The sequence below is a fragment of the Chiloscyllium plagiosum genome, unplaced genomic scaffold, assembly GCF_037043375.1.
Source record: "Chiloscyllium plagiosum isolate Xiang-an unplaced genomic scaffold, Cpla_swu_hap1 HiC_scaffold_6, whole genome shotgun sequence".
In the NCBI taxonomy this organism is placed as follows: domain Eukaryota; kingdom Metazoa; phylum Chordata; class Chondrichthyes; order Orectolobiformes; family Hemiscylliidae; genus Chiloscyllium; species Chiloscyllium plagiosum.
Window position 1 is genome coordinate 107,199,455 of NW_028270144.1, and position 13,948 is coordinate 107,213,402.

General features: G+C 38.1%; 1 protein-coding gene across 2 annotated transcripts in view; it reads right to left on the reverse strand.

Annotated features, from left to right (window-relative positions):
- rab6a (RAB6A, member RAS oncogene family) overlaps positions 1 to 13,948 on the reverse strand; it is an 81,534-nt gene that overhangs the window by 26,380 nt on the left and 41,206 nt on the right. The window contains exons 2-4 of one of the 2 annotated variants that reach the window (XM_043692192.2): positions 9,076 to 9,134; positions 6,683 to 6,736; positions 4,225 to 4,330 (exon numbers count right to left, since the gene is read on the reverse strand). In XM_043692192.2, coding sequence (XP_043548127.1) covers positions 4,225 to 4,330; positions 6,683 to 6,736; positions 9,076 to 9,134 — 219 coding nt within the window. Of the gene's footprint in view, positions 1 to 4,224; positions 4,331 to 4,420; positions 4,527 to 6,682; positions 6,737 to 9,075; positions 9,135 to 13,948 lie in introns of both variants that reach the window. The other variant, XM_043692193.2, reaches the window with a different exon arrangement.

Below are 13,948 nucleotides of genomic sequence, written 5' to 3' on the forward strand. Positions count from 1 at the left end.
ATTTTGAGGTGGTACTGGAGGGATTCTGGTGACCATGTGACAGCAAGCTGATAAAAGGTCAACATTGTAAACCGGGAATAAACATAAAGAAAGTGTGTTAAGTGAATATTAACTTTTAAACTACATGAATATGGAGAGGATTAACTGGTGCTTCAGCACATATAAAGAGACACCAACTGAAACCATGGACTTAGCAGGTCCATGCTTTAATATCTCACTGTAAATTAATACAAAACTGAATAAAGATGGGCTTCAGAATCCTTCAAAATGGCTTTCTGGAATACAGTACGATGCGGGTCGTGAAGCAGCTTTCACATGATCAAATTCCACATACAAATAAAGAACAAACATTGAATTTATGGTCAAAGGGTTTACTTTTTCTTCTCACCAAGGGACAATGTGTTTGCATTCCTATCAGGCTTTTCCACTTATATTGAGGACTAACATCCCAAAGGGCTTTATAGGAAAGGGCAACAACAGAGTCATAGAAATGTACAGCACGGAAACAGACCCTTCAGTCCAACCTGTCCATGCTGACCAGATATCCCAATCCAATCTAGTCCCATCTGTCAGCACCCGACCCATATCCCTCCAAACCCTTCCTATTCATATACCCATCCAGGTGCCTTTTAAATGTTGCAATGGTACTAGCCTCCACCACTTCCTCTGGCAGCTCATTCCATACACGTACCACACTCTGCATGACAAAGTTGCTCCTTAGGTCTCTTATATCTTTCCCCTCTCACCCTAAACCTATGCCCTCTTGTTCTGGACTCCCCCGCCCTAGGGAAAAGACTTTGTCTATTTATCCTATCCATACCCCTCAATTTTGTAAACCTCTAAGTTTATAGAAACCTCTTCAACCTCCGACGCTCTAGGGAAAACAACTTGAAACTGATTTTGGCATTGCTTTATAATAGACAAAGCAAGCTAAACTCATTAAAATATGTATTTTCATCTGGTTTCATAAACTGAGGCTAGGTAATTCATAGAACTGCCTATTGTTGCAACGACATGGACTTCCATGCAATTCTCTCAATTTCCAACATCACCAGAGTCACAAGGTTAGTTTAGACAGAAACAAAGAATTTCCTCATTATTTCTACGCTACCAAGGATGTGAGTAACACAAAAGAATCATAATTCTGTTCAAACTGAAACATTTTGAATTGTATATATTCTTCCTTAAATTTTGTTCTTTAAGCCAGAGACCACCTTTCACATTCAACCTATTAGACTACTAAAATACTATGAATACAATAGAAACATTAGTAAATGGGAATTAGCACCTACATTTTTATGCCTCCCTGGCATCTGGAATATCAATTAGATACAGTGAGGCTAAAAGCAGGCAGATGTTCCAGGCCCTACAAATATCGTCAAATGGAATTGGTTATATGGCTTTTCCTAAAGTCAGGAATCTAATGGATTTTCAGAAATCTTTTATCCTATCTACAAAAATTCCCACTGCACTAAGTAACAAAGTGAAACCCAGATGAAGCAACCAACCAGCTTGATGGCCTGAAATAATGAAAAATCCAATATTTGTAACAGAAAAAGATTTGGATGTTTTTTTTTCAGTCAACAATGGGTTTGTCCTCATTGTTTGTCATGTGAGGAGCGGTTGAGGATTCTGGGTCTGTACTCAAAAGGAGCTTGGAAGGATGAGGGGAGATCTCATTGAAACTTACAGAAAACTGACAGAGTAGACACGGAAGACATTTCAGTCAGAGAGACTAGGACTGGAGGGTATGGCCTCCAAATGAAGGGATGCTTTAGAACTGAGAAGAGGAGGAACCTTTTTAGCCGGGTGTGGTGATTTAAGGTACTCACTGCCACAGATGGCTGTGGAGGCCAAGTCACAGAGTGTCTTTAAGACAAAGATAGATAGGTTCTTGATTAGAAAGGGGATCAAGAGATATGGGGAGAAGGCAGGAGAATGGGGTTGAGAAACCAATCAGCCATGATCAAATGGCAGAGCACATTCAATGGGCCGAATGGCCTAATTCTGAAGTTATATCGTATAATCTTATCATTAGGTATGAGGAAATTTGGCAACAAGGGGCTACATTCAGCTCATTACACTGGATAAATGGTTTAAAGCTCCCAAATGAATTGTCCTTCAATGTAAACAAATTTCAATACATCTATAGGTTTGAAAGGTCTCATTTGAGACTAAAATTTAAATCATAATAAAACACAAAATGAAATTGTGTACTTTCATAAAAATGCTGCACCTTGAGATTTTTATAAAAAAGTTACTAGCAGGCCAATGTAAAAAAGTTGGCACCAATGAATGAAATATAGAAGTGCTGCAATTCTTCAAAAGTACATGATATAGATCGGCTAACTAATGCCAATGTCTAAATATGAAAACCTCAAACTACTGTCACAAAAAGCTATAGATACTGGGTCAGCTAAAATTTAAGACAAACCAATAGATTTTTACAAGGCTAGGGCATAAAGAGATACTGATATAGATAGGTAAAAGATGTTAGGACACAAATCAGAGCTCAGATGGGTGAGACAGACTCAAGTTCAATGGCTTAGTACTATAACAGATAAATGGGACTATCAGTTTAACTTTATATTCAGGCTAACATCTGTGCTAGCAACATAATGAGCAACGTGTACATCATAAGAACATTCCTCAGGCTTCTCAATTTATAAAGGACACATCAACAAAGTTTGTACTGACAGTGTGGAGTAAGTCTTCGTTTCTGCTAACTAATATTGTGACTCTGGTTATGTTGAAAATTGAGAGAATTTGCATGGGAGTTCAAGTGGTTGCAACAATAGGCAGTTCTATGAATTACCTAGCCTCAGATAGCTTATGGCACCACTACATCTGTTGAGAAGTAACATGAATAAGATAGATATCTTGTGGTCAGCATTCAACTAAAGAAAGCCAAATAACATGATTAACAAATCACTTCATGGTCCAAACATGCAGAATTCCTGGGATAAGTGACCGCCCTTGACATTAAGGCTACATTTGACAAAATGTAGCACCAAGACACCCCAAAGCCAAAGCCAATAGAGATCACAAGATTACTACCAAAGCAGTAGGTTTGTGGTGTTACAGGCCAATCATCTCGGCTCAGAACTTTATTGTAGGAATTTGTCAAGATAGAGCCTTGGCAGAACTATTTTTAACAATATCCACCTTTTAGGTGGTCAGAAATGGGATAATTATTTTGATGCATGATAATTAAGTTTATTTGAAATTCCTCAGCAGTTGAAGCAGTCCACGTACGCATGAAGAAAACCAGGATAATCCAAACTTGGCTGATATGTAATATTAATGTTATTTATTCCTGACATTCAATTCTATCTTCATCAATTCAACCATCATCTACTCCTAATAGTTACCACTGATAAGAACCTTGACTGGATCAGCCAGGTAAATGCTGCAGTCAGTAGAGCTGCTCTAAGGCTATGTATTCTACAGAAAATGGCTCACTGACTTGGAATCCTCCCCACTTTCTACTACATACAAGTCAATAATGTGAATGAACATTTGCCCAGATAGATAAAGCTGCAGCACTTGGCATTATGGAGAACGTAGCAGTCCAAGAGATTGGTAGCCATTCACCACCTCAAATATTCATTCTCTCCTTCACCAGTGCATCACGACTACTACATGTACTGCTGACAAGATGTTCTGCAGGAACTTAGCAAAAGCTTTGCAAACAAGAACTTTCCAAACCCAGAACTACAAGATCACAAATAGGAGCATGGGAATGCTATCCTAACTTGACCACAGATTTTCAGTCTTTCTTTACAGTTGGACCTCCCTCCCTAATACCAAATGGTATCTTGAGTAATTCAAATGACAACTATAAACGATAACACGTTAGCAACACCCATGATCCAAAGAATATCGAGCCAGAGTTTGATAGGACTGACTAAAGAACTGTTCGCTTCCAAGATACAGACACAGCTTACAGATTTGGCAAGATTTACTGAAGCAATTGAGAGAAATATACAGTTGGAAAAGTTGCTACTACCCATCTATTAAGAAAAAAGGTTAAAAAAAATCTCAAAGCATTTAAATTCATTTTGGTTTTACCCAAGTTAAAACAAATTACCATGGTCACCAGAAACACAACCAGGTTTTTTTCATAGGCCTGTATTGAGGTAATTATGCTATAATGCACGTGACAACAGGGGATGCACATTCCAATTAGAAGCCAATGTTAGAATAGCAAAAGGCCCCACTCACTTGTAATATCATAGACAACAACTGCAACAGTAGAGTCACGAATGTAGCTAGGAATCAAGCTCCTGAACCGCTCCTGACCTGCTGTGTCCCATAACTGCAACCGCACCTAGTCATCAGGCAAACAACAGCAAGAAAAGGGAGGAATAAGAACATCAAGGGCTGTTCCCTTTTGAATATCAAAACTTTATATACCTACTTGTGATATCGTAAACTACTACAGCTGCGGCTGAATCACGGATGTAACTGGGAATAAGGCTACGGAAACGCTCTTGGCCTGCAGTATCCCAGAGCTGAAGCCGTATCTGTAGGATGGGAAAAAAAGTCAAAGAGAACAAAACCAATGGCAAGCACTAAAACAGACAAAGCAAATTAAACTGGAGGGGTTGGGGGGAGGGAGGGAGATGTATAGAGCAAATGCTGGGACTAAACACAATGGCCACAAAGTATAAAACCAGAGAGAAACTGGTGTTAAACCCATAAGTAGCAAAATAGCATGGTGTCACATCTCAAGAAAAAACAAAAATTTAGAACGTTTCCATTCCAGAGATTTGATATCTGCAATAATATAACGTGCGTGAGTTTATGCTTTTATATTGGTGGAAATGTGTTGAACACACCACAGAGTGCTGAAATATGGGTTAATTGCAACTTTGTGTAACTAAAAGTTGAACTTGAAATGCTGCCAGCTGTGAGAAATCCTCATTTCAGGAGCCAATAATATGAACACTCCACTGGCAGCTGCAGCACAACAGCTTTTCACAGGTTATGGGAGACTGTGTAGAAACCTGCTCGCCATGCTTCTTCTGATATGGCGGTTCACTTTTAAAATAATAAGTTCACTTTGCATTTGGGAGAGAAATGCTGAAAATTATTCTGCTAACAAAAATTATGATACTCAAGAATTTAGTACATCAAGTGATATAGATAGCAAAGAGAATACATCATAGCGTTTTCTGGTCCCAGATCTAACTAGAAGCCAAAGATAATGATCAAGATCACTAAACAAAATCATCCAAGATGGACGACAAGAACAAAAATGCATTCACTAATGCAAAATCAGGATCATTTTTGTTTATTTCATCATGAGAATAGGGTCAGCATTTATTGCCCATTGCCAAATGTCCTGGAGAATATCATAAAAACCAACTTTCTTGAATTGCTACAATGCTTGGGTATAAGGAAAACAAAAATAAAACAAGGAACTGCGAATGCTGGAAATCAGAAACAAAAACAGAAACAGAAAAACATGTCTGGCAGCATCTGTAGAGAGAAAGCAGAGTTAACGTTTTGGATCAAGTGGGCCTTTTCAGAACTGATCACCAATCACGTCATCCACATACTGGAGAAAGAATTGAGGGTGGAGGCCAGAGTAGGATTGAAACAAATTACGTTCCATGTACCTGATTAAGAAACATACATAACTGGTGGCCATGCAGGTACCCAAGACCACACCTTTGACCTGAAGAAAATGAAAGGAATTAAGGAGCTGTTCAAAGTGAGGACATTAGAGGTCAGGAGGAGAGGGGGAGCTGATGGGGATGATTTAAGCATTTCTTTCTAGGAGGAAGTGGACAGTCCTGAGACTATCCTGATGAGGAATGGACATGTAAAAGGATGCCCTTCGGACAGAGGCAGCAGTTGGAGCCTGCGAAATGGATATTTTTGGGTATAGGAACAGCGTTACATATCTTAAGGTCCCCTGTCAAAAAGATGGCACCGGTTTAGAATCCGTTATCCACACATTGTATACATTGCCCATATAATAACAAAACTAAAAAAAAATTTAAAGGTATTGCAGAGAAGCAAAAATATATACTCTTTTCTCTTGTGGAAACATTCTGACAGAGCTTATAAACATTTTACAGTTTATAAAAGCAGACATGCTCATTTATCACAACATAAAACAAGCACTTGAAAAGGCCTCGATGACAGGACTCCTGGCTCAAGACTCATTCAATGCACTAAACCGGTCTGACAGTCAGCAGTAATCAATATGGAATTAACAGTATTCCCACACTCAAGTACTAGAAACAATTGATAAGCTTTGCACAGAGACACTCAGTTCTCCCCATTTACCCTAACAGCAGCAGTTTTTAACAGTTGCTAATATCTGCACTCTTCACAGTGAGAAAAGGGGTTCCACATGCAAGAGCTGCTTAAAAGAAAAAGTGAATTCCAAAATAATATAGCTGAAATTAAATGTTAGCCATTAAACAGGATTAGCTAAAAAAATTAGGAGCCCACTTTGGTGCAACATTAGAACAGCCAAGACAAAGTTTCAGCTTTTATAGCCTTTGCTCATTTCACCACAACGCTATCCCAATATCTTTTTACTAAGTATCTTTTTACTAAGTTCTAAATACAGTATTGATCAGTGTCTTCACTTTTCAAAATACTAATCAAATTTGCAAAATTAGGGCCTTTAAATTTGAAAAAGAAATACTTTGAGATTACTTACTGTTCGATCTTCCAAATACATAGTTTTTGACAAAAAATCTATTCCAATGGTTGCCTGCGGGTGGAGGTGGTGGCAGAGAAGGAATAAAACAGGATTAGTTCCAGCAAGATACACAAGCTACCAAATTTCAAAAAAATCACGAAGGTGAATAATTTGTTTTGACAATGTAAAACTCAGATACTCAATACGATACGAAGATTCTGATCTGTTTGACCTTTCCAAACCAACTTGATTGGATAAAGTAATCAGCAAATGCTCCTGTACATCATTGAGTTATTTCTGATCTAGGGCATGTCATAGATGGGACTTTGACAGTAACCTCAGCCAGTGTGGGAATTCACCCCACATGGTTGGCATCACTCTACATCACAAACCAGCCACACACTTCCAAACCAAGAAAGTTTGATTAGAAGTCTGCAAAATATTATAACTGAGGAAGTTCAGGCTCTTACATTTATGGAAAAGTTCATTTTGACAGATTTGGAATGGATTAATTTGAATTGCATTCACAGTTTAAGGCCAAAATATGTCAGGAATCAGTTAAATAAAACCCTAAACAGTCGAGGTGCGGGATGTAACTTCTGTAGACTGAGTTATTGGTTAACTGTGTCAAGAAGCAGGTTGAAACATTGTTTTGCTGTGTTTTGAGATAATTTAAGTGCTGAACATATTCCATTTTTTTTGGGGGGGGGGGGGGGTGGGTTGATTACTTGTTTAAAAAACAACAGATCTTTATTACACAAGTCTGCATATGTGTGTGAATTCCTCAGTGATTAACTACAATAAGTAATTAAACAAAGAAAACAAACATATGATTGATCGAGTCAGGCCTCATTGTCTGAATTCACTTGTCTATTTGCACAATCAGCTGGATCATAACATTTTCACACGTTATAGTTACATTTGCAAATCTTAAATCAAACCAATAGTTTACTAAATCCATTAGATTAGACAAGGCGTTAATGTGTTGTCTAAACTATCAGTTTTATAATGCAACTGCCACTTGTCAAATACTGCAATCAGGATATTCCACTGGCTTGCATACAGAAGGTCTGAATCTATTAATGATTCGCAGTTTAACAATAGCATGCAAGTTAGGAGAAGCAAAGAGCTATTCAGACATTTCAGCCTGCTCTACCATTCAACAAGATCATATGCTCATTCTTGCCAACTTCTGATAACCTTTCACTCCTTGCTTGAGAATCAAACTACATTTGGTTTAAAACATTTTCAAGGACTTTGCTTCCACCACATTTTCAGGAAGAGTGTTCCAAAGACTATGGCCCTTGAAATTTTGCCTCATCTGTTTTAAAAGGGCAATCCTCAATTTTTCAACAGTGATGCCTAATTCTAGATTTTCCCAAAAATCTGGAAACATCCTCTCTACACCTACCCTATTAAGACCTTGAAGAATTATGAATTTTGATGAAGTTCTCTTTTACACGTCTAAACTCCAACATATACAAATCTAGCCTGTTCAAGCTCTCCTGGAAAGGATATTGATTTTGTCAAGTTGAAAGAGAGCCAAAGGAAAAAGATTGTAATCCAGGCGACACCATTTTTTTTAAAAAAGTGAATAACCAAACTTCTTCATATAGCTGAAACTTCATATTCAGAATTAAAACCCAAATAGTGCAGTCACAGTAATACCACTGGATTAGAAAACTCGAATCACACGACTTTTATTCTGGGGACATGGGTTTGAATTTCATAATGCCAAATGTTGAGTCCTGAATTCAATAAAAAGAAATATGGAATTAAAAGCTGGTGATCATTTAAAATCATTTTCAATTGTCATAAGAACCTTTCTAGTTTATCCACATCTGGCCTGCCTGACACATAACTCTAGATCCACAACAATATGGTTTATTCTCAATTGTCCTCCTGTTAAGAGTTAACAAATGAGGGCCTCGCCTGCACATCTACATCACATGAACAAATAAAAATATCAAGAATAATTTATACAGCGACAACGGTCAACAATCCCAAAAGTACCATCTGCTCCTCTCTTTTTATATTAAACAAAACTGCAAAGTTATTTAGTAAGGAATCCAAAAAGGGTGTAGGAGAGGACCCATTAATTAAAAAGTGAAGGACATTTAAAAACAGTAAAAACAGATTGCAGCTATAGTTCTTAGAATTCATGGGATTAAGAGTGAGAAGAAAGCAAGAACACAGTATTGAGTTGGATGATTCTATTGAATGATGGAGCAGGCTTGAAGGTCTACTCCTGAGTTTTGACAGTTCAATAGTCCGTCAATCAATCTATTACTGTTAGATTATGAATTTCAAAATAAATTTTTCCTGAAGGTACAAAATGATTATAAAATTAAGTATCTCAAGCATCAACAAGTTCAAATCTAATTTTATAGCAGATAGAATAATGCCTTTACCTGGTAAGTGTTGTCAAAACTGTCATACATGAACCTCGTTATCAATGAAGTCTTCCCCACTGAAAAGCAAAACAAGGACAAAATGTAAGAACTGCTCAATTTTTTTTGAATTATTGGATCCTTGTTGTTTTCAGGACCAAAGACAAAACACATTTCTTTGACATTCTTCACAATGGACTTTCAAAGTGAATGTTCAATGCAGCAGCAAAATTAGTTAGAAAGCAATGCCAGATTGACTCCTCTTGCATTGAGTGCACAGGAAGCCCAAAACAGGAAGTCAATAACCATGATAAAATCAAGTAACTCCCAATTTAAATTGCAGAAACAATATCCATTTTTATTTTTCTCTTAAAAGTAAATTGCTAATTTGCTGTTCATCGACTTAAACCCAAAAAACATTTTTCTGACTGTCCCATCTGAGTGTTAATTCCTAAATCAGAAATATGTAAACAATATATTTTTATTCTTTATAAATTACATTGAACTAATACAAATGTTAAAGTGAATTGCTTCAAGTTGTTTTATCTAGTCAGTTTCAAACTTTAAATCCTGCCCAAAATTTTTGACATTGACTCGTTATGTCCCGTTTAAAGGTTTAGCATTCAAAGATCAAGCATCTCCCCCATTTCTTCCAGTCATAGGTTGACTGGACTTGTAAGTAGAGCATCTGGCAACCAGACAAGATAGCAGCCAAGAATCTGTTCAGAACACCTGAATGTATAGCCTTACACATGCTTAATGAGAAATATGTACATATGAAGGGAGCACACTAGTTGTTGCCCAGTGACAATACAATTTTAAAAGCAACTGCAATTTTTCTTTAAAGATACCAAGCTTACTGGAGAACGAATGTATAATATTATCTTTGCTGCGAGGACCTGAAAACAAATCCAATCCAGATCACCAGGATTAAAATCTGTTTGCTGGTTTTAAAAGCGTGATCTGGAATGACTGGAGTTTAGTTGTAAATTTTGCCCAAGACAAAGCTGGGAAGAAAATAAGGCCTTGCCACCAATACCATCAAGTATTGTGACTGCAACTGAGCATGGCCATTTAAGACAAATGAGGAATTTCTTCTGAGGGTAGTGCATCTGTGGGTTTCTTTACTGTCAAAGTTGGGTCATTAAGTGCATTATAGGCTGAGAGACAGATTTTTAAAACAGTAAGGGAATCAAGGGCTGTCGGGGAAAGGCACAAAAGTGAAGTTGAAGATTATCAGAGCAGCCATGATCTCACTGAATGACACCAGCAGACTCAACTGGTTGAATAGGCTATTTCTGTTTCCACATCTTATCATCTTATGGCTTTTTCAATTGTTTTATACAGGGTCACAAATTGCTATCCACAGAATTTTTTCATCTACCAAATACAGCTAATATACTGCCACAACTTCACTGCCTCTTGCCTTAAAGAGTCCATGTGCAGTTTGCACATTCTCCCTGTGTCTGCATGGGTTTCTTCCGGGTCCTCCGGTTTCCTCCCACAGTTCAAAAATGTGCAGGTTAGGTGAATTGGCCGTAGTGTCAGGTGAAGGAGTAAATGTAGGGGAATGGGTCTGGGTGGGTTGCGCTTCGGCAGGTCGGTGTGGACTTGTTGGCCGAAGGACCTGTTTCCACACTGTAAGCAATCTAATCTAATCTTTTCAAACATCTTCTGGAAATTCAAACACATTACATCCCCTCTCTCAATCTGGCTGGTTACCAGTTCAAAAAGTTCTAATAAACTTGTCAGGCAAAACTCCTGAATTCCTGAAAGACCAAAGCAGTGATTGGATATGGAGACAGAAAGCAAGCAGCATATATAAGTTGAGTGGGGATAAGCAATAAAGAGATCGGATGATCAAAAAAGTTGATCTTCTGAACACAATTCAGACTTGGACAGGACAAAGGATGAACTTCATATACGACAATACATATAGCTGCACTTAAACAAGTTTAAATTTGAAAACAAGACAGGAAAGCCTACTGAAAAAAACAAACATTCAATTGAAGTCAGTATGGGCTAACGTTGCAGGGTTAAGGAAAAAACTGCCTTCATTTTAAGATATCAAAGTGTTAAATTGTACGCAGGGCAATTTAAAAGATGAAAGTAAAATAACTTTGAACCACGCTTTTAAAATCTGTATTATAACCTTGTACTTGATGAAAAGATAAAACTTCTAATCAAACTACTTAATGTCTACTCACTCATTCAGACATTATGATACAGACATAGAATACTTGCCCAGTTATTTTAGCATGCCTAGCAGATCCAACAAACGCATGATTAGTGTATACTTGGCCAAAGAACCTTGAACGTCAGGAAGGCCCACAGAGGGACTAACTTCTCAAATCAAACCTGAGATAGTAATGTGACCAAATTACTGCAAATGACCATTGTTGACATGGCTGGTACTTTGAGAAGTCCTTTTTGTGACAATTAACACCATGTGGTTAATTTGTTTGCACAGCTGCCTGACAGGAGTACGTTTTTCATGTGCCAGAAAGTCACAAATTTATATTTACACCCAAAGATGCAGTTAAGGTTGCTATTTCAATCTCCATGTCACAGCTCATAGTTAGCTCAGCAGACAGCTGAACATTTAAAGATTCTACGCTACCAAAAATAATCACTTGTTTACAGTTAAATAACTGGAAATCCCTATACCTCTCCAATTCATCTTCCAAATCACCAGGAAGGAAGACAACTTCCAAACTTCATGATAATAAGCAATTGCTTGTGATCATCTTGTTAAAAAGTGCTGAGTGGTGATGATGCTCAGTATTCAACACATGAGAATAACAGAAATAAAACAGAGCATCATTAGACAGATTTAACAATATAATAGTATACTACAGGTCTCAAACTAGCACTTGTGGAAATTAGTTAATCCTCATTAAATAAATGTTGTGCTCTAAAGCAATTTCTTGTCATTTTGTATAGTAATATTCTACTGTAACCATGTTATACTGAGAATAGAGGTCAGGAATCAGGACTAAATGCATGTAACCCATAATGGTTTAACAAGTTGTTGGAGGGAATCCTGAGGGACAGGGTGCACATGTGTTTGGAAAGGCAAGGACTGATTAGGGATCGTCAACGTGGCTTTAAGCATGGGAAATCATGTCTCACAAACTTGACAGTTTTTTGAAGTAACAAAGAGGATTGATGAGGGCAGAGCAGTGGACACGATCTACATGGACTTCAGGAAGGCGTTTGACAAGGTTCCCCAAGGGACACTGCTGTGCAAGGTTAGATCTCATGGAATACAGGGAGAACTTGCCATTTGGATACAGAACTGATTCAAAGGTAGAAGACAGAGGGTGGTGGTGGAGGGTTGTTTTTCAGACTGGAGCCTTGTGACCAGTGGAGTGCCACAAGGATCAGTGCTGGATCCACTACTTTTCATCATTTATATAAATGATTTTGATGTGAGCATAAGAGATACAGTTAGTAAGTTTGCAGATGACACCAAAATTGAAGGTGTAGTGGGCAGCGAAAGTTACCTCAGATTACAACAGGATCTTGATCAGATGGACCAATGGGCTGAGAAGTGGCAGATGGAGTTTAATTCAGATAAATGTGAGGTGCTGCATTTTGGGAAAGCAAATCTTAGCAGGACTTATACACTTAATGGTAAGGTCCTAGGGAGTGTTGCTGAACAAAGAGACCTTGGAGTGCAGGTTCATAGCTCCTTGAAAATGGAGTCACAGGTAGATAGAATAGTGAAGGCAGCGTTTGGTATGCTTTCCTTTATTGGTCAGAGTATTGAGTACAGGAGTTGGGAGGTCATGCTTCCGCTGTACAGGACGTTGGTTAGGCTACTGTTGGAATATTGCTTGCAATTCTGGCTCTTCCTTATCGGAAAGATATTGTGAAACTTGAAAGGGCTCAGAAAAGATTTACAAGGATGTTGCCAGGTTTGGAGGATTTGAGCTATAGGGAGAGGTTGAATAGGCTAGGGCTGTTTTCCCTGGAGCGTCGGAGGCTGAGGGGTGACCTTATAGAGATTTATAAAATCATGAGTGGTATGGATAGGATAAATAGACAAAGGCTTTTCCTTGGGTGGGGGAGTCCAGAACTAGAGGGCATAGGCTTAGGGTGAGAGGGGAAAGATATAAAAGAGACCCAAGGGGCAACTTTTTCATGCAGAGGGTGGTACGTGTATGCAATGAGCTGCCAGAGGAAGTGGTGGAGACTGGAACAATTGCAACATTTAAAAGGCACCTGGATGGGTATATGAATAGGAAGGGTTTGGAGGGATATGGGCTAGGTGCTGGCAGGTGGGACTAGATTGGGTTGGGATATCTGGTCGACATGGACGAGTTGGACTGAAGGGTCTGTTTCCATGCTGTACATCTCGATGCCTCTGTAATTCTTTCTAAATTAGCTAGGTTTTCTCTTCTACGAGAATTCTAATAATGCTTTTAAAGTGCTAGTCAGTGTCATCGCTATATTAATAGTTTTCCTGGTGAGTCAGTACAACAAAATACTTGCTAAACATTATGTTCCCAGAATCATACCTCATCATAGTTAGAATTGAAACTTCTATTGATAGCATTTTGGTATATAGCCCATTCAGAAATCGATTCTTTTTTAAAAAAACCCAATCAGCTCCTCACAACTCAGAAGATAATAATCAAGAAACAAAAAACTTAATTTTGAGATATTAAATTAACAAATTACAATTAAAGTAACATAACACCCCTATTCAAGAAAAGGGAGAGAGACAGAAAGCATAAGACACTAAAAACATAGAAAATAAATGTAGGCCATTCAGCCCCTCAGGCCTGCTTTGCCATTCAATATAATCATGCTCAGTACCCTGTTCCTGCTTTCCACCACCTGTCTTGTCTAAAGCACCTGTACATTAAGTTGCCAGTTCCATCCCTCG